We start from the raw sequence: 19,604 nt of genomic DNA, 5'->3' as shown, positions 1-19,604 counted from the left end.
GGTGCCGGGCAGAATTGGCCAATGGCGGGCTGCGCTTTTGCCTGGTCCATCGGGCGCGCTCGGCGCTGATTGGCCGGCCGGCGGCGGGGGCGGGGCCGGCGCGGCGGTGACAAGATGGCGGCGGAGCCGGTGGAGCTGCACAAACTGAAGGTGCCGCGGGGACCCGCGAGCGGGGCGGTTTGAGGGCGGGGACCGGTTTGAGCGCCCGCCGCCATGGAGGGCGGCCACACCCGCTCCCTCGGGGATTGGACCCCAGCGCAGGCCGGAACCCCTGAGGTCGGGGCTCCCCGAGGCCTCGCGTGGGAGTACAGCCGCGTGGAAGAGACCCCAGGGGGGAGTACCGGGGATGGGGGTACCGGGGACGGTCCCTGGGAAGGGTTCTCCAGCTGGTTCCCCAAGGGGGTCCTGGGGAGGTTCCCCCAGTGGGTTCCTCAGGAGGGTCCCCAAGAGGTTCCCCCAGTTGATTCTCCTGGGAGGTCCCTCCAGGAGGGGCCCAGGGGGGTTCCCTTGGTTGGTTCCCCCAGGACGATCCCAAAGAGATTCCCTGGGAGGGTTCCCCTGGAACGTTCCTTTCCATCCCTCAACTCCGCTTTGATCCCTGTATTTAATCCCTGTATTTCCCGACTCACGGAAGCTTTTCCCACCGCAGCTGGCAGAGCTGAAGCAGGAATGCCTGGCCAGGGGGCTGGAGGCCAAAGGCAACAAGCAGGACCTCATCAACCGGCTCCAGGCCTACCTGGAGGAGCACGGTGGGTGCTGGGGGCCCTTCCCGAATCCCTCGGAATTCCCGCCTGGATTCCTGTGTTCTCTGGGAATCCAGAGGTTCCCTGGGGTGTTTTGCTGCTCCAATGGCTGCGTTGTTTTGTCCTCCAGCTGAAGAAGAAGCCAACGAGGAGGATGTGCTGGCAGAGGAGATAGAGGTGGGTTGTTTTTTGGGATGATCCCCGGGGGGATCCTGGTTTGCAGGAACAGGGCAACACCCGGGGCTGTGTGGAGTTTAAACCACTTTTGTTGTCCACTTTGGTCCTAAACCAGCCAGTTTTGGTGCTGAGAGACAACTGGGATTGTCCAGAGGGTGGGATGGGGGATCCTGTCACTGGTGTGATCCCAGATTTTGGGATCCCTCAGGGTGGGGTCGCCCCCTCCATGTCCAGCAGGATTCACACCTGGGAGGTTTAAGGATATTTAAGGAAAAGTCTCCCAGTTGGTGCCCGTGGATCCCATGGGATTGAGCCCTGTTCCTGCCAGGGCCAGGAAACCCATCCTGGAAAAGCACTTTGTGCTAAAACACCCTCAGGAAGTGACTCTTCCCACTGTCAGGCTCCTGACAGGAGGATTTTTCCCTCTTTCCCCATGAAATAGTTGGTGAGAAGGAGAACAGGTGCTGCTGGAGCCCCTCCTGGTCATTCCCACTCTCCTGGCCATTCCCACTCCATTCTGGGCTGGGAATGTCACCCTCAGGTCATTCCCAACCCCTTCCCAGACCTTCTGGGAAGGGATTATGGGGCTTTGGAAAAGCACAGGGAGAGTTTCCAACCCCTCCTGGGACACGGAACACGGGAATTCCTGGGCATGTTTGTGCCTTGGGAATCAGCCAGGAAAGGTGGCTGGGAGGTTTCTTACGGAGTCTCCACGTTGGTTCCCAGGAGGAAGAGCCGAAGCCGGCGGAGCCGCCCGTGAAGGTGGAAGAGGCTCCGGTGAAATCCCCCGACGTGTAAATATTGGGATTGGGATCCGCCTGGGAAATCTGGGAGCACGAGGGACCACGGGCTTCACCCGACCCCGGGGGCTGCAGGATGGAAGGAGGGAGCAGATCCCACGTGTTGGAGCAGGATTGGGGATCCCGGGGGGGTCTCCTGGGGGTGGGAAACGGGGGGGTTTGGGTTGGAGATTCCTGGGGGTGGGAGATTCCTTCGGTTAACATTCCGTGGGTTTTGATCCTTTGGGTGTAGATTCCTTAGGGTTGAGAGATTCCTCAAGTCTTGATCCTTGGGTTTGAGGTGCCTCACGTTTCAATGGAGAGCCAGGAGAAGGGGGAATGGCTTCCCACTGGGAAAGGGGAGAATTGAGTGGGATATTGGGACGAAATTCCTCCCTGTGAGGGTGAGGAGGCCCTGGAACGGATTTCCCAGAGAAGCTGTGGCTGCCCCATCCCTGGAATTGTCCCTGGCCGGGTTGGTCAGGACTTGGAGCCGCCAGGGCAGGTGGGAAGTGCCTCTGCCCACGGAATGAGAGGAATGAGAGGAGCTTTCGGCTCTTTCCCAGCCCGGAATCCCTGGGAGGCTCCTCGGGATCTCCTGGGCAGGAGGGGGCGTCCTGGGGCCGTTCCAGCTCCATCCCAGCCCTGCTCCCGTCCCATCCCGGCGCGTTCCCAGCCCGGCTCCGGGGCAGAATTGCTTCCTGGGGAAGTGCCATTAAGCCATTAGGACCTTTCAGGGCATAAAATGGGGAACCTGTGCCGGGATTGGGAACAAAGGCCGCTCATTTTCCTTAACGAGCCTGGCGTTCCCACTGTTTTATGGGAGCTGTTTGGGGGAGGAGGAGCTGCTCCTTCCCTCCTGGGACCTTCCCAACTTTGGCTCTTCCTCCTTTGTTTCCCCCCTCAAGGCCCAGCTGTGTTTTGGGAGCACAAGTCCCGGAATCCTCCCCTTCCAATCCACCCCTTCCACCCCTTCTGTTATATTTGAAAGGGGGGGGATGGTTGGGAATGGCCCAGGGAGCAGGGAATGTGCCCAGGGAGCAGGGAATGTGCCCGGGGCTGCCCCATGAACTAGAACACAACAACCCTTTGTGTTCCAGGGCCATAAAGGAATAAAACTCCCCAGGGATTCGAGGCTTTGGGCTTCCCACAGGACCTGGAGGAGCCTCGAGCTGGGCCAGGGGTTATTCCTGGAGTTCCAGTGCCCAATCCATCCTTTTTCCAGTTCCAGTGCCAATCCCTCTGGTTTTGGGGTCCCCAGGGAGTGGTTTGTCCTGCCTTCAGCAGTTCATGATCCCCCCAGTCCTGCAGGGAATGAGAGTGTGGCTGCTCCTGCTGGGATCCCACCTCATTCCCAAGGGAATTCAGGGATGCTGCAGCTCCTTTGCTGGGGGATGTTTCGTGCCCCAGATGCTCCCAAAATTTTGGTTAGAAGTTTCCCAGGCCTCATCCTTCCCTTTGGCATCAATGTTGGGCCCCAAATTTGAGGAAGATCCACAAACCTGGCTCGTGGTTCCCATTTCCACACAGACCCTTGGTTGTGTTGGGAATGTGTGGCCAGGAGGAGATTCCTGGCCCCTTTCCCACCAGGACATGTCTCTGGAATCCACAGGAGCTGCTCTCACTGGTTTCTCTCTTTCCCAACACCCCCAGGATCACGGAGAAGAAGGTGGTGAAGATCACATCTGAGATATCCCAGATGGAGGTGAGATTCCTGCTGCTGCATCCTCCCAGAGGGGATTCCCCTTCCCCCTTCCTTCGGGGGGCTGCTGAGGCAGGATCAGTGTTTCCATGGGAAAGCTGCTTTAGTTTTGTGGGTTGGTTTTGCATTTCCCGTTCCTGGAGTGTCCCAGGCCGGGTTGGAGCCCCCTGGGATGGTGGGAGGTGTCCCTGCCCGTGGCAGGGGGTGGATGGGATGAGCTTTCCTGTCCCTCTTGAGCCATTCTGTGATTCCCTGATGTCCTTTGCCCCCCTCTCCCTGTGTTTGTGCTCCCTGAAAACCCTCGGGTGCCGCCGATTCCTCTGGGAAAGCTCCGAGTTTCAGGAATCTGCTTGTGCTTCTCTAATCCCCCCTTAATTTCGTTGGCTCCTGAGGCAGAAATCCCTATGAAAACACGGTTCCTGCTGTTTGCAGCGACTCCAGGGTTTAATCTGCTGTTTGGGACACGCTGATTTCCACAGCAACGGCAGCGATGGCGCAGGAGGGGGATTGTGACCTTGGAGAGGCAGGAACAGGGGCCGGGGGGGCTGGGGCAGATCCTGGAGGGAACTGCTGCAACTCGTCCTCCTGCTCTTTGTTTTTCCCCAAATTCTGCAAGATTTTCCCCAGAAAATCCCCTCTTTCTTCAGTGGTTGTTTAGTGTGAGGTTGGCGGGTCTCAGCAAAGTGCTGCTGGGGTGGGTTTTGAGAGAAAAGGGAGTTATTTAGAGGTGTAAATATATATATTTCCAGAAATACAGGTGAGCAAGGGAGACAGATCCCTGGGGTAAATAACTGGAAGTGGGAGCACAGCCTGGAATTCTGTCATTTGCTGTGGATCTGGGAGGGCGTGAGGGGCTTCCCACTGCCAGAGGGGAAGGTTGGGTGGAATATCAGGGAAGAATTCCTCAGGTATCCTTCAGGATGTATAAAGGGATAAGGAAACAAGGTTTGACCCGAGTGGTGCCTTTTTCCACCTCTGTTTTCCCTCCTCTGCTGAGTTCCAGCTCCTCAGTCCCGGGAGGGGCCCAAGTGCTGCTCCCAGTCCAGCTTTTCCAAACATTTATGTTTTGGAGCAGATGTTTATGATGCTCCTCGCTGTGCCCTTGGCTCCGCTCAGTGTTTCCATTAAATATTCCCTGTTTTTGTAACCTCCAAAACACCCCACGCAGCGTAAGAATCAGATATTAATCATTTCCCTGGGGCTTTTGGGGGGATTTGAGTCCTTGGAAGTGCAAAGCTTTGCATTCCTGATGATTCCAGGGTTTTCCCTCTGCTCTGAGCCAGAGAGTGGCCAAGTTGTAGCTGGAATTCACCTGGAATTTCTCTTACTGGTGGCAAAGTGCTCATGGATGGGGCTTGGCTCCCAGGAAGGGGCTTGTTCCAAAGAGACAAATTCTCTGGAAAAAACACCTCCATCATTTTGTTTTTTGAGCACATTTCCTTGGATTTTTGCTCGGGGGGAAGGGAGGGAGGTGTTGGCCCCTGGAGCTGGTGGTGCCTCCAGGAGGGATGTCGGCTGTTCCCAGCCAGGAGCCCCTTCCCTGGCTCAGGAATTCCTTGGGATGCCATCCCAAAATTCTCACCTGTCTCTGCTCCCCGCTCCCGTTTCCTCCCTGAGTGATGGGTTTTCCTGGAGTTTGGGCTCGGGGGTGTCCGGAGCCCGTCGGTCGCACGAGGTGCCAGCGGCTCCTTCTCCCTCGGGTCCGGGGGGGGAGTTTTCCCTTCCCGTGGCTGTTGGGATCTGCCACTGCACTCCCCCACCTGCCAGCCCTCCCTGCCCCCTCCCAACCTGCCCTGTCCCTGTCCCTTCCCCAGCGGATGCAGAAACGGGCCGAGCGTTTCAACGTCCCCGTCAGCCTCGAGAGCAAGAAGGCGGCTCGGGCGGCGCGGTGAGGGGGCTGGGGGGGGCTGGGGGGAGTGAGGGGGGCTGGGGGAGGCTGGGGGAGTGAGGGGGCTGGGGGGCGTGAGGGGTGCTGGGGGGGTGGCTGGCTGGGGGGGAGTGAGGGGGGCTGGGGAGGCTGGGGGAGTGCGGGGGGCTGGGGAGCGTGAGGGGGGCTGGGGGGCGTGAGGGGGGCTGGGGGAGTGAGGGGGGCTGGGGGAGGCTGGGGGGAGTGAGGGGGGACTGGGGGAGTGAGGGGGGACTGGGGGGAGTGAGGGTGTACCCTGGGTGAGGAGTGTGAGTGTGCCCTGGATGAGGAGTGTGAGTGTGCCTGGGGTGAGGAGTGTGAGTGTGCCCTGGATGAGGAGTGTGAGAGTGCCCGGGGTGAGGAGTGTGAGTGTGCCCTGGATGAGGAGTGTGAGAGTACCCTGGATAAGGAGTGTGAGTGTGCCTGGGTGAGGAGTGTGAGTGTGCCCGGGGTGGGAGTGTGAGAGTGCCCGGGGCAGCTCCCTGGTGGGATTTGGGAGCACATTCCTCCCTGGGAGCGTGAGGAGGCCCTGGAATGGATTTCCCATCCCTGGGAGCGACCTGGGATAGTGGGAGGCAGAACTGGATGGACTTTAAGCTCCCAACCCAACCCATTCCATGATTCTTCCCTGGGAGAAGCCTCTCCAGGGACCTCTGTGTGCAGGGGTGGGACAATGACCCTGGAAGGGTCTGGAAAACCAGGGGGAGAACAGGTTTGCTGGAGGGTTTGGGATTTGGGTTTGGAGAAGGTGGGAGCTGCTGCAGGAATTCCACAAGCTAGGAATGTTCCAGCTCATCCTGCCCCCAGACCAGGGAAAACCCTTGGAAGGGGAGTTCTCCAGGGCTGGACATTCCCATCACTGACTCCCCCTTGTTCACCCTCCACAGGTTTGGTTTGGCCACAGCTCCCACAAAAGGTGAGGGGAAGCAGAACCGACCCTTGGAATGACCTTCCTGCAAATATTTACTCCTTATTGGGGGGGGGAAAGGCTGGTGGGACAACCCTTGTTTTCCCTTTTCCTGGAGCTCCAGGTGGGAATTGTGGAGCCGGAATCCTGTGGAATCAGGAGGAAAAGGGCACAGGTTGTCGCTTGGGGGTTGGATTTTCCCAGTGTCTCTCACTCCAAGCCCAACTGGGAGGCACAGCCGGGTTTTCCTTGGCAATTCTTGGTCCTTCCAAACATCTGTGGCTTCCTAAAATGCCACGTTCCACTCCTGGAGCTGCTGGAGAGGTGGGATGGGGGTGGGTTTGAGGGTGGAGAAGCTGCTTTGAAGGTGAAAATGGAATTGGGAGTGAGCGGGGATGGAAAGTGGGAAGAATGGGGTGGGAATTCTCATCTCCTTGGAGATAAAATCCTACTCCAGTGCTGTTCCCTAACTGGGAATTCTCTCTCTTCCCTCTTCTCTCAGGCCTCTCTGCAGACAGCAAACCCACGGTAAGAAAAGCTTCATTCCCCTGGAATTTTGGGTGGGAACACGATCCAAGTAGTTCCTGCAGGAGGGGGGCTTGTGGTTCCTCTGTGCAGGGCTCTGCCAGGGAAGGTTTGTCCTAAAAATCTGGGCTCCTTAGGGGTGATTTATTTAGGGATAACAGTGCCCAGTATCTCTGGGAAACCTTGGGAAGCCGCTGGGCTGGGAAGGGGGTGGTGCAGCTTCCCAGCCCTGGGGCAGCCCGGGAGCAGAGCTGGTTTTCAGGAGTCCTGGCAGTTTTCCCAGAGGCCCTTAATTGTCCATTTGAGGATGAGGCTGATCCCTATCCCTGGAACCCGAGGGACAGGGATGGAAAAAACAAGCCACGGAAACTGTTTCTTGCTTCTTGTAGATAAACATGGATAAACTAAAGGAAAGGGCTCAGAGGTTTGGGTTGAATGTCTCCTCACTCTCCAAAAAGGTAAGGACATTCCAGGACACTCTTCCCACCTCGGGATTATCCCAGTGCTCCAATCCCACCATCCCTGTCTGAGGTTTTACATCCCGTTCCCGAGCCCTGTCAACACCATTTCCTTCCCCTTCCCCTCTGTTTGTGTTTGTGCTGGGACTCCACATGGTTTTCCAAGAGTTACAGCTCCCAAGGGTTTGGAATTTTAAGGTTGTTCATCCAGTTTTAAGTGGGAAGAGCCCCGGTGATCCAGGGGGTTCAGCTCCCACCGTGTCCGTGCAGGTCCCTGCCTGGCAGGAGCCAGGTCAGCCCAGACCTGGAGCTCTGGAGAGAAGGTTCCAGTGGGAAATAACCCTTGGAAGTACAACAGATGTGTTGGGGATGGATTTGGCCTCGGAGCTGTTGGTTTTTCCAGGGGGAAATGGGCACAAACTTCTGGACCTTGTAGGATCTGCTGGAGGGGCAGGGGATGGAGCTGGGGGATGGATTTGGGATCTGTGCCCAGCTCAGGAATGGAGCTGGGGTCTGTGTCCAGCTCCAGGGTGGGATTTGAGGGAGCTGAGTGTGCTGGGAATGGAAAAACGTGGCTGGAAAACAACCGGAGCAATAATTCCATGATTTTCCTTTCCCTGGCTGCAAGTTTTCCATGTCACATCCCAGGGCTGTGGCCACGGGAAGTGCCAGGAGCCTCAGGAATGACCCTGGTTGGACCCCAGCGTGTCCCTTCCGTGGAAAAGTCCCAACTGCCTGTGCTGGGACAGGTTAATTTTTACCCCTCGTGGCTTCAGCTGAATTTTGCTTTAATTCCAGTTGACAAGAACATGTTTTCCGTGGAGCAGATCCCGGCCTGGAGCAGCCAGGGGGGACCAGGGCTCAGTGGAGCAGCAGAAAGTCTCTGTGTGTCCAAACCAGCAAATGAGGCAGAGAAAACAATTCCTTTAATTGTTTGGCTTCCAGGAGCTCGGAGCAGCAGCCTGAGGAGGAATATCCTTCTCCTGGATAATCCCTGTGCCATTTCCCGGTGCATCTGAATAAACAATAATATCCCGGTGTATAAGACATGTGCCTGCAAAGTCCCCTTGCCTTCAAGAATCACTGGTGCCTGCACTATGCAGGCCGTTCCTTTCCAAAGTGTCCAAACCAATCCATTTTTCCAAACCTTTCCAAAAAAACCACAGCCAGTCCCCCAAACCCCCAATATTCAAAAAACCAACAACGCCTTGCCAAGACCAAACCAACAAACCAATTACCAAACCAAAAATCTTCCAAATCCATTTTCCAAACCAACAACCATGTCAAAAGCCTGGACCAATACCCAGGAGCTTCTGTGTTGTTTTTTGGGTTGGTTTTTTTTGGCCCCCAAGGAAGCCAAGGGTGGTGATGGGGGGGATGCTGGCAGAGGAAAGGGAAAAGGATTGGTGGGATGTTCCAGGAGACCAGTTCCTGTGGATCAGAGAGGTGGGATTGGCCTCAGTGGAGGGTTTGTTGTTGGGAAATTCTGATTTCTGGCACTTTGCAGAGGTGGCTCTGCCCTTGTAGGAAAGGCCCCGTTGGGACAGGTGGAGGAGCAGCAGCAGCTCCACTTTGGCCTCCCCCTCATCCCCCTTTCCCTCAGGATGATCCATCCAGGCTCTTCCCTCTCTCCAGAGCCCTTCCAGGCCTTCCCTCCCTGTGTCACTTCCCAAACAAGGGCTCGGGGCACTCCTGGGCTCCAGGAAAGCTCTGGGAGTGGCCAGGACTCCTTCCCGGCCTCCCTGACCTCCCTCTCCCACTCAGCTGGTCCTTCCTTGGGCCCCGCTGGGAAACAGGACTTGGCTTTTGTCTGGAACACAAATACATCCCCCCCTCCCCCTCTATTATGATTCCATCAATGATGTCATTATGTCCCATTCAGGGGCTCCTGGACCCGTTGGCTGCAGGAATTTGGAGGAGAATGGCAGGGCCTGCTCCTGCTCCAGCCCTTCCCGAGCCTGGGGGAACAAACCCACCTTCCCTTCCCTGGGGGAGAAATGAAAACAACCCGAAAATTCCCCCTGTGGAAAGTGGGGAGGGAGCACAGGGGATCCCTCCTTCCCAAGCTCCTGGAGTTCTGGGAGGAATCCCCTCCTTCCCAAACTCCTGGAGTTCTGGGAGGAATCCCCTCCTTCCCAAACTCCTGGAGTTCTGGGAGGAATCCCCTCCTTCCCAAGCTCCTGGAGTTCTGGGAGGAATCCCCTCCTTCCCAAACTCCTGGAGTTCTGGGAGGAATCCCCTCCTTCCCAGCGATTCCTTTTAATTCCCAGCTTCGGCTGCTCCTTCTGTTCTCGGGACACTCGATGGTTTCACTTCCCTTGTCCGTGGGATGTTGCTCCGAGTGGTTTTGGGGGGATGTTCTGACTCCCTGATTTTCACTCAGCCATCCCAAATCTCTTTCCAAAGAGTGTGCTCCCTGTTTTCGGGCTGGAGGTGGGAATCCATCCCTGCCTGGTGGGAGAACCCACCCAGAAGGTCCCGTGACCTCCAGTTTGCCCAGTTCCACAGTTCCCAGGTCACAGGGGACTCTCCTCCAATCCTGCCCGTGCTGGAGCTGGGAATTTGGGACTGGGAGAGCCTCTGCAAACACGGGAATGACGGAGGTGCCTTGGGGGTGCGAAGAGATGAAAAGCCCTTTTTGCCTCCTGGAATTGGCCTCGTTCCTGAGGCATCATTTGCCTCATCCCTGACGTGGGAGGGCAGGAATTCCTTTCCATGTGCTCTTAGCACATGGATGTGACTTTCTGCTCCTCCTCCTCCCCCCAGTCCCCTTTGGAGCAGCACAAACTCCCAGCTGTGACAGCCGGGAGGGCTTTCCATGGGAAAACCTCTGGGACAGGCTGGGAGCTGGTTCATGGGAAGAGAAGGTTCCATGGATGCCTTAGAGCCCCTTCCAGTGCCTGAAGGGGCTCCAGGAGAGCTGGAGAGGGACTTGGGACAAGACATGGAGTGGCAGGACGATGGGGAGCGGCTTCCCACTGTAAACCAGGACATTTAGGTGGGATTTGGGGAAGGAATTCCTCCCTGTGAGGGTGGTGAGATGCTGGCACAGTGTAAAGAAAGAACTAGAGCTGGATGTTCTGCCTTCCCACCCTGTCTTCCAAGTTTCTTTGGGAGAAAGGATGAGGAATGAGCTTGTGGTTGCCCATTTCCTGTGTCAAAAAACCTTCCTGGGATAGTTATCTGTGTTTGATGTTTCTGAGCTGATCCAAAGCCTTTGGAGCCGCTTTTGTCGGAGCTGGGCTGTCCCAAATCCAGGGCTGAGGGTCCTTGGGACAGTGGGGGGACTTGGTTGTCTGTTCCTGCTGCTCATCCAGGCGGAATCCTCGTGTTATTTGGGAGAGAGGCCGTGCCTGGCTCGGTCCTGCTGCCACCAACCCCAGATCTGGGCTGGAATCCCAAATCCTTGGAGCTGGAGGAGCTGTGGGAGGAAAGGGGCAGCTTGGATCACCACCAGGGCTTTGGGGGAGCGGAGCATCCCCGTGTCCTGCTCAGTGTGAGAGCCGAAGAGCTCCTGAAAGGCGGTTTGGGGGCTGGAAGTGCAGGGATGTGAGGCACATGTGGAACATTCCCATGGAAATCCCAGGCTTCCCTCTTCCATCACATCTCCTGGTGCTGGCAAGCGTCAGCTCTGGAAGGATTTGGCAGGGATGGGGAGAGAAACGGGAGGAGCAAACACGGGAATAAAGGCTGGAGGAAATCAGGTCAGGCTGAATTTCAAGCAGGCCCTGGGTGGCAGGTGCGTGCCCAGGATTGGAGTGTTCCCGGGAATAACTCCCTCGGGAGCCGCCGCTCCGCCCGGGGCCGGGATCGGACGCGGAGTCGCCCTCGAGGGCCCGTCCCCTCTCCCGGGGGGTCAAGGCCGTGCCACCATCAATCCTCCCGCGCCTCAGCCCCGCTCTCCATCCCCCCATCCCTCATCCCGGCCGGGAGGTGCCCTCTCCGGGGTCTGGGGGGAGGACGCTCGAGGCCTCACCTGCAATTCCAGAGCAGTTTCCTCCTGGAATGGTTTAATCTGCAGGGAAAGAAGGGGAAGATGTGGAGCGGCTCTGCCGTGGAGAGCTGGGAGCATTCATGGAGAAGGGAAGGATCCAGGGAGACCTTGGAGCCACTTCCAGGGCCTGAAGGGGCTGCAGGAGAGCTGGAGAGGGACTTGGACAAGGCCTGGAGTGACAGGACAAGGGGGAATGGCTTCATACTGGAAAAGGGGAGCTTTAGGTTGGGTTTTGAGAAGAAATTCCTCCCTGTGAGGGCAGTGGAATGGATTTCCCAGAGGATTCCCCATCCCTGGGAATGTCCAAGGCCAGGTTGGACGGGGCTTGGAAGGTGTCCCTGCCCATGACAGGAGGTTGGGATGGGATGGGATGAGCTTTGAGGTCCCTCCATCCCAAACCCCATTAATTTAAGCAGAGTGTTGCCCCTGAGCTGTTCCCAGCACTGGGCTGGAGCTGGGATCCAGTCGGGATCCTGGGCAGGGCTCCCTGAGAACCATGGGAGCCCCAAATTAACACCTTTTGGCACCAGCTCTTCCAGCAGCAGCTCTTCTCCCTTCTCCCAGGAGGGGGGAACGAGGCAGTTTTTCAGTGGATCCTTCTCCCTTCGGGGAATGAGCGACTGGAGCCGGAGAAGTGGCTCATCCCAGATTTAATCGTGGAACCAGGTCGTTCATCCCCTGGGAGGGGACAGGCAGCAGCCTGGGGCCACCGGCCTTGGGGACAGGAGGGTCCCCTTGGTGCCTGGAGCTCTGGGATTCGGGTTGGACATCCAGGCCAGGAGGGAGCCCTTGGAGAGGGGGCAGATCCCCAGGCAGATTCCCGTGGCACTGGAATGTCGTTGCCACCAGCAGGCCTGGGATCCTCCCCTGAAATCAGGGCTCAAAATGAACACTTTGGGATCAAATGCAGCACAAATCCGTGGACAGACTTGAGTGACTTGTTGGGATTCCCAGTCCTGGGGATCCCGTTCCCGGATCACAGGGAAGGCTTTGTCTCCAAGGCTTGGAATTCCTCTTGAAACTTTTTTTCCCTCTTCTTCCCATTCTTTTAGAGAAGTGGGAGAGCAAAGGGAACAGAAATTGGAACAGGGAGCTTGGAAAATGGATGTGAGGGGCTGCCAGCGGGGTCAGCTTTCCCTGGATTTGGCAGGGCCGGGATTGATGGATGTGGCCGGGGGGGCTCGGGGTCATTTTTCTCAGCTGGATTTCAGCACCCCATGAATCAACCCCTGGCAGGGGAACAGCTTGGGCTGGAGGGGAGTTCACCGGGCGCGTGGAGGGGGGTCAGGGAGCGGGATCGTTATCCCGGGATTGATTTAGGGAAGGGGCCTCCCGAGGAATAAATCACCGGGATCCTGGAGCTGGGGGGAGGAAGGCACGGAATGTTGTGGTGCCAAAGTGGATCTGGGGACCCCCTGCTCAGGGAGTGGAACCCCCTGGGAGTGGGGGTGGGATCTGGGAACTGTTCCATTGATGTCACCAGAGGGTTTAATCCAAGGAGGAAGTGGAGGGTGTGGAGCAGCTCTGCTGGGAACTGGGGGGGGTCATGGAGAAGGGAAGGCTCCAGGGAGCCCCTTCCAATGCCTGAAGGGGCTCCAGGAGAACTGGAGAGGGACTTTGGACAAGGGATGGAGGGACAGGACACAGGGAACGGCTTCCCACTGTCAGAGGGCAGGGTTAGATGGGATTTTGGGAAGGAATTCCTCCCTGTGAGGGCGATGGGGCCCTGGAATGCATTTCCCAGAGAAGCTGTGGCTGCCCCATCCCTGGAAGTGTCCACGGTCAAGTTGGAGCAGCCTGGGCTAGTGGAAGGTGTTCCTGCCCCAGACAGGTGGAATGGGATGAGGAGGGATGGGAGGAACACTCCTGGGCATTCCCAGGCAGTGAACCCCATCCCTTCCCTGTGCAGAGCGAGGAGGACGAGAAGCTGAAGAAGAGGAAGGAGCGGTTTGGGATCGTCACGAGTTCGGCCGGGGCTGGAGCCACAGAGGACACAGAGGTAAAAAACCCTCCTGCCAGGGGATGTGGAGCAGGGAGGGGAGCAGGGAGAGTCCTGGGACCTCCGAGATCCAGGGACCCCTCAGGACCTCGGGGGCTGAGCCCCGACCACAGGCTGTGCTCCCCCACCACCTCCCGGCCCGGGGGGGCTTTTCCAAGGAAAAGGGTTTCCCAAGGGAGAGGTTTCAGTCAATGCCCACCTCAAATCCAAGCAGAAGGACAGATTTCTGCTCCCAGACGTCCCTGCTTGGCCCAGGGCTGGGGGGAGCCCTGGGAAGGAGAAGGGGAAGGGGGCACAGGCAGCCCCTGTGGACCCCACGGGATGGGGTTTCCATGGATCCATGCTGGGAACAGGCTGCTCCAGAGCTCTCTGAGCCTCCTCCCCTGGCAGGACATCACAGATGCTTCCAGAAGGAGCATCCCACCCTGATCCCCCTCCCCTCCCTGGGGCTGATCCTCGTCCTCGTCACTCCCTGGGCCCCGGCAGCTCCTGGACCCTCTGCTATTGTTGCTCTTCATCCATAAATCCCGGGAGGCTCCAGGATATAATGAGGATTGGGATGCTGACCCTGTTTCCAGTGCTTTGTTGTGGCCTCAGTGGTTCTGGCCCATCTTTTAAATTTATCACCTCCTCGGGGCAATTTTGGTCCCTTTTATTGTGCTTTGACGCTTCTCCTTCAAGTAATTCCAACCCCGTGCTCCAGGCTGGAATGATTTGAAGGTGGCTCCTGCCTGAAGCAGGTGGGCAGTGCCCTGCACACCTAAATGCCACCAAAACATGGGATTTGGGGACCCTCTCTGGGGACAAAGGGACCCCCCCAGGGTGGGGGGTGCTGGGTGAGCACACCAGGATTTGGGTACAGCTAAACCAGGCAGCTCCAGTTTGCTTCCTGCGAGAAATTGTGATCCCCTCCAGGTGGGATTTAGGGGCTGTTTTTCAGGGCTGAGTGTTTTTTGGGGGGTTTCTTCCCCGGGGGGTGAAGCAGGAGCTCCGTTCCCGGCGGAGCAGGGGGAGCGTGAGGCTTTTCCGTCGGGTCACCCGGAGACTGTGCTGGAACAAAAAGGGCTTTTTACTGGCATTGTGTGCACTCAAATGCACCTTTCCCTGGAGATCCTGGGCTGGGGGCTTCTGTTGCCCCCCGGGCTATTTATCCTGCTAAAAATTAAGATTTATACGCCCCTCGTGGAGCGGCTTAAAGGGGAATCGGCCGCGTATTTAATGTGTCCCTCTCACCTTCCCCATGAATAGAGCAGAGTTCACCCTTTGCCCTTTTCCATTTCCCACCTCCCCACTCCCTGCCAGCGTTTCAGGCCCCTGAAGTCACCATTGTTCCTGGCTCAGCCCCTTTTGTGGCTCCTTCCCACTGTATTCCGGGCACTGTATGTTCCTGTTCCTGGGTTTGGGGTTTGGGGCTCTTTGTGGGTTGGGTCCCTCTGTTTTGAGGCTCTTTTTTCATTTGGGCTCTCTGTGTTTTGGGGTTCTTTTTGTCATTTGGGTCTCTCAGTTTTTGGGCTCTTTGTGGTTTGGATCTCTCTGTTTTGGGGCTTTTTGTGTGTTTTGGGTCTCTCTGTTTTGGGGCTTTTTGTGTTGGGAAAAACTCCATCTCTCCCTCTCTGTGGGAGCAGGATTTGGAGTCTCCGCTTCCCAGCCGTGTTCCCCAGGCTGGATTTTGAACCAGTTCTCCCTCAGGTTCTTTATGAGATTTTAAATAACTCATTTATTGGATTTATTAATTTCCCTCGTCATTCCCTTTCCAGGCAAAGAAGAGGAAAAGAGCAGAACGGTTCGGGATCGTGTGAGGCCGTCCTGGAGCTCCTGCCGTGGGTTCCTCCTCCTCCTGCTCCTCCCTCCCCACTTCCCACTCCCACACTTTTCCAAAGGTTTTAGTGACAGCACACAGGGAATTCCCCCGGAGTTGGATGATTGTGCTACTTCCATTTGATGGGTTTTTCCAAATGGCCACGTTTAGAAATGAGGAAAAACGGAGCAAAAAGAAGCAGCTGGTTTTGGTGCCACCCCAGCCCCACATTCCAGGGGTTTCCCAGTGTTTTGGGGGGTCACGGCAGCAGCTCCTGATCCTTCCCAGTGCTCCAGGAATCCCTGTGGCCATGGCACAGCTGGGACAAGGACAGGCCCCACTCCCCCGAGGGGACAATGACACGAGTCCTGCTCAGTCTCTGCTGCCTCTGACAATGTCAGGGAAGGATTTTCCCAAATCCATCCTCACATCTTTCCCAGACTGTGGTGGCCCGGGGCATTCCCACAACCTTCCCTGCAGGAGCTGCCAGAGGCAGAATTGCCCATTAACCCCAGATCAGGTGATTTCTCCCCAAAGCAGGAGCGTTGCCCTGGGATCCCTGTGTTGGATGGGGATGTTCCTGGAGGATGTGCAGGAATGTGGCTCTTCCCACTGCTACAACATCCCAGTTTTGGTGAAATTATGGAAAAATCCACGGCCAAAACACACCAAAGGTGCTGCTGGTGAAGCCTTTCTGGCTCCCTCAGCTTTGGCACCTTGGATTTGGGGGATTCAGGGAGCAGCTCCCAGGGGGAAGCGCGGGATCCCCAATCCCATGGGATCGGCAGGGGGTGCCCAGGCCCCCTTCCCCTTCTCCTTCCCAGAGAATCATCTCCTGCTGCCTTCCCAGAGCTCCCAGAGCAGGAATGTGTCTGTAAGCAGGAACGTCTGCTTGGATTTCAGGTGGGCATTGACCGAAACCCTTCCCCTGGTGAAGACTTGACGTCCCAGGATTGTTGTTCCCCGCGGGATCCTCATCCCGGAGCGCTGGGAAGGCCGTTGGGAGCAGCAGGGACGTCCCCCCCCCGGGCATTCCAGGGCTCCCACCCCAGTAACAAGCAATAGTTCTACTTTTTGTAACGTGGAAAGTCTTCAAAAATGCTTCTGTTCCCTGAGCGTTTCGAGGCCTCCAGGAAATCCCTGGGATGTTCTTTTCCTTCCCCAAAGGGAGCTGAAAGCCACAGGATCCAGGTGACACCACAGGATCCAGGTGACACCACAGGATCCAGGTGACACCCTGTGTCCTTGGCTGAGCCCCAGCTCTGTTGCTCCTCCCCATTCCCTGTGCTCCCGTTATCCCAGTGTTTTGGTCCATGTTTGGGATTTCTCCTCCGTGTTTTCTGTTTGCCTCGTGGTTCCCCCGCTGGTTGTTGGCTCGAAGGGTTTGTGGTGCCAGGGCAGGGAAGGGTTTGTGGTGCCAGGGCAGAGGTTCCCTCCTCGCTTTCATAATAAAACTCCTTCTCCAAGGCACTCCTGGGCTCCTGGGTTGGGACTGGGGCTGGAGCTGTGCAGGAAACCCCCGAAATTCCTGTCCTTACCCAGGGCTGGGTGTCCCTGGCATTACCCAGGGTGTTCCATGGCCAAATTCCTGCCCCTCTGGCCTCCAGATGTGGATCTCCTCCCTCTCCGGAGCAGGGAATGGGGACACAGATGTCACCCAGGGCAGGGCTGTTCCCCTCCCCTCCTCACCGGGTTTTTGGGGCCAGGTCCTCATGGAGCTCCAGGGGAAGCACAGACTCCTCTGGATTCGGGTCACTGGTGGGTGAGGGGACACTGGTGGTGGCACTGCCCCTCTCCAGGACTCCGGGTCCCACCAACTCCACTCTGGCACAAGGGCCAGGGCACAGGAGGGTCCCTGTCCTGCCCTGCCCTGGTCTCTCTGCTCGGAAGGTCCTGCTGACATTTCTCCTCCTGGGGTCCGTCCCTCTCCCTCCTCAGGGATGAGTTTTCTGCGGCAGCGGCACCAAATTTGGGATGGGCTCCTCCCCGTCCCTGCGGATCCGGGGCCGCTCCCCGTCCCTGCGGGGCCGCATCTTCACTGAGCGGCCCCGGGCTTCAAACACCCCCCGAGCCGGGGGCTCCTTGTGACTAATTTGGGCTGAATAGGGGAAGAAGAAAAGCCGCGGGCGCACAATGGGCGGGGGAAATTCGTGTGGGAAAGGCAGGGAAAGAAAGGAAGGGCCGGGGCTGCGGGCGCCGTGGGACCGCGCGGGAGCGGGGCCCAAATGCGGCGTGAAGTCACTTGTCAGAGCCCCCGGGGACAGCCCGGGGGGCTCCGGAGGAGCAGAGGGGGGGTTGCACAAAGGGGTGAGGGGCTCCGGTGCCAGCGGCCCCTCCTTCCCCTGCACCGGCCGCGGGTCCCCCGACCTCAAATCCGGCCTCGAATCCCACCGGCCTTGTCTCCCACTGACCTCCACTCCACTGGCCTTGTCTTGTCTCCCACTGGTCTCATCTCCTTGAGGTGACCAAGGATTGCCCCTCCTTGGCTGGTGGCTCCTGTCCCACGGGACAGGGATGTCCCAGGAGCCAGAGCTGATCCATCCCCTTGGATCCTTCTTCCTGGATCCTTGGGTCCTTCTGGTGCCCTGCCATGGAGGAGGGGGCTCCATGAGGGATGTGCTCACTGGAGGACAGGGAATGAGGACGTCTCAAATCCTACTTGTGAGACACCCAGAGCTTGGGAGGGTCTGGGGGTCTTTGGGATGGCATCAAACCCCCGTCCCTGATGTAGGTTGGGCATTGCCAGGGGACCGAGCCAACTGGAGCCCAGGATGGTCTGGGGACCTTTGGGATGACCTTGATGCAGGTTGGGGACTGAACCACCCGGACCCTGGGATGGTCTGGGGACCTTTGGGATGGCACCAAACTCCACCCCAGCTGTAGGCTGGAGACTGACCCACCCAGATCCTGGGACCATTCGGGAACCTCGGGGATGGCACCAAACCCCGTCCCTGCCACAGGTTGGGGACGGACCCGCCGGGTCCCTGGGGAGCCCCGTGCTGGTGCCAGCGCTGCCCTCGGGCCGGGGGGGGCCTGGCCCGTGCCCAGCTCCCCCGGATAATCCCGCGGCCCCGGCAGGGCCGGTGGAGCCGGGCCAAGCCCCCGCTGGTGGTTTAATTACTGTGAATGTCGCGGGCGGCCGGTCCTGTCAGCGGCGGAGGGGCAGGTCCGGGGGGCCGTGGGGCCGCCGTGGGTGGTCGCCCGGATGTCCCCGTTCCTAATTTGTCCCCCTGCAGCCCTGCCCTTGGTCTCCGAATTAGGTCACGGGGGCCGGGGGGAGCAGGGATGTGGGGGTGCAGCCCCCGGGCGGCCTCGGGGGAGACGTGACCAGAACAAAAGCGAGCGCTCGTTAAACTCTTGACATCGCCCTCGAAGCAAACAAACAAACCCCCCCCGCCCCCGGACCTCCTTCCTCCGGCCCTCGGGGTGGGTGGCACAGCCCGGTCCCCCCGCAGGACCCCCTGGCCGTGGCCCCCGAGGGGGATTCTGATCCCATGGGAGCTGGTGTTGTCCCCAGGGCCGTGCTGGGGTACAGGGTGGGGGGTCACTCTTGGTTCCGTGCCTCCCCAAGGCTCCTGGAGACCCCCCAGGGTTTTACCCCCAGTTGTGGAGGGGGCAGAGCTGGGGCAGTTCTGCCCTCGGAGCCCCCGGGGGGGCTGGGGGATCTCTGGGGGGAGCAGGTGGGATCTGTAGGGCAGGGATGGGGTGTGGAGGGGCCCGGGGCATTCCCAGGGGGAGCAGCAGCTTCCAACGTGTCCTGAGGGACCCCGGTTGGAGCGGGAGAGCAGGGACACGGCCAATGGCCAGGGAGTCACCGCCCCAGCAGGGCCTGGGGCCCGTCTGACCCATCGGGGGCTGAGCTGGAGCCACGGCCGTGTGTCTGGCCCTCACTTGGGCCAGAAGGTTCCCCGGCCCCGTGGGCAGTGACCACACTGTCCCCTCCTGCAGTGACCCTCCAGTGCCCACCCTGTCCCCTCCTGTGGTGACAATCCCCTGCCCACCCTGTCCCCTGTCCTGGCCCAGCCATAATTGGCTGCTGGACATTCCCGGAATACCTGCAGCCCCTAATGAGGCTCCATAAAGCTGCCCCTGATCCCGCGGCTCCTCCGGCACTTGGGGCCACTTGTAAATCTCTGCTTTACAACCGGGGGGCTGCACTGGGAGGAAATGGAGGCTGGGAGGGGGGACACAGCTCCTGCCATGGCCCGGAGCTGGTGGCCTGGTGCGGGGTGTCCCTTGCACTGTCCTGGGTCTCCATCCCTGTCCCATGTCCCCCATCCCTGTTCCTTGTCCTCCATCCCTGTCCCATGTCCCCCATCCCTGTTCCTTGTCCTCCATCCCTGTCCCATGTCTTCTATCCTTGTCCTGTGTTGTCCATCCCCTCCTCAGGGTCAACCCGCCCTCCCTGCAGCTCTCGGGGGGTTCAAGGTGGTGACCCCCCCTCAGTGGTGGTCTCAGACCCTCCCCCCATCACTGGGATGGGGACGCCCATCTCTGGGGGGCTGAACAGGTTTAGGGATGGTTCCCAGTTTTGGGGTGGTTGTTCCCAGTTTTGGGGTGGTTGTTCCTGGGTGGGTTCTCCAGGTGTTGGTTGTGTGAAGGCACAAGGACCAGCG

The 19,604-nt window shown here is 58.6% G+C and overlaps 1 protein-coding gene across 2 annotated transcripts; it reads left to right on the top strand.

The window, feature by feature from the left end:
* The first annotated feature begins 73 nt into the window (after positions 1–73).
* On the top strand, positions 74–16,458 carry LOC113998416 (SAP domain containing ribonucleoprotein). Of its 2 annotated transcripts, none has more exons than XM_039380117.1 (12): positions 74–150; positions 650–749; positions 874–920; positions 1,647–1,714; positions 3,353–3,404; positions 5,216–5,289; positions 6,195–6,223; positions 6,717–6,742; positions 7,129–7,197; positions 13,101–13,190; positions 14,948–15,010; positions 15,892–16,458. In XM_039380117.1, exons 1-11 carry the CDS (start codon positions 115–117, stop codon positions 14,987–14,989), a joined length of 633 nt encoding a protein of 210 aa, XP_039236051.1. In that variant the 5' UTR covers positions 74–114; the 3' UTR covers positions 14,990–15,010; positions 15,892–16,458. The 2 variants fall into 2 exon arrangements, with proteins under 2 accessions (XP_039236051.1, XP_039236050.1); XM_039380116.1 differs by lacking the exon at positions 74–150 and adding an exon at positions 193–276.
* The last annotated feature ends 3,146 nt before the right edge of the window (positions 16,459–19,604 follow it).

This window comes from Pipra filicauda, unplaced genomic scaffold, assembly GCF_003945595.2.
Source record: "Pipra filicauda isolate LSUMZ 115617 unplaced genomic scaffold, ASM394559v2 scaffold185_size1782982_pilon, whole genome shotgun sequence".
Lineage (NCBI taxonomy): Eukaryota > Metazoa > Chordata > Aves > Passeriformes > Pipridae > Pipra > Pipra filicauda.
Note: the sequence above shows the minus strand (reverse complement) of the source record. Positions and strands in the feature narration are given on the sequence as shown.

Coding starts and splice junctions, on each gene's coding strand:
- LOC113998416 (XM_039380116.1), top strand. CDS start 214: ATGGAGGGCGGCCACACCCGCTCCCTCGGGGATTGGACCCCAGCGCAG. Junction 1,715..3,352: donor CCGGTGAAATCCCCCGACGT/GTAAATATTGGG, acceptor CAACACCCCCAG/GATCACGGAGAAGAAGGTGG. Junction 7,198..13,100: donor TCTCCTCACTCTCCAAAAAG/GTAAGGACATTC, acceptor TTCCCTGTGCAG/AGCGAGGAGGACGAGAAGCT.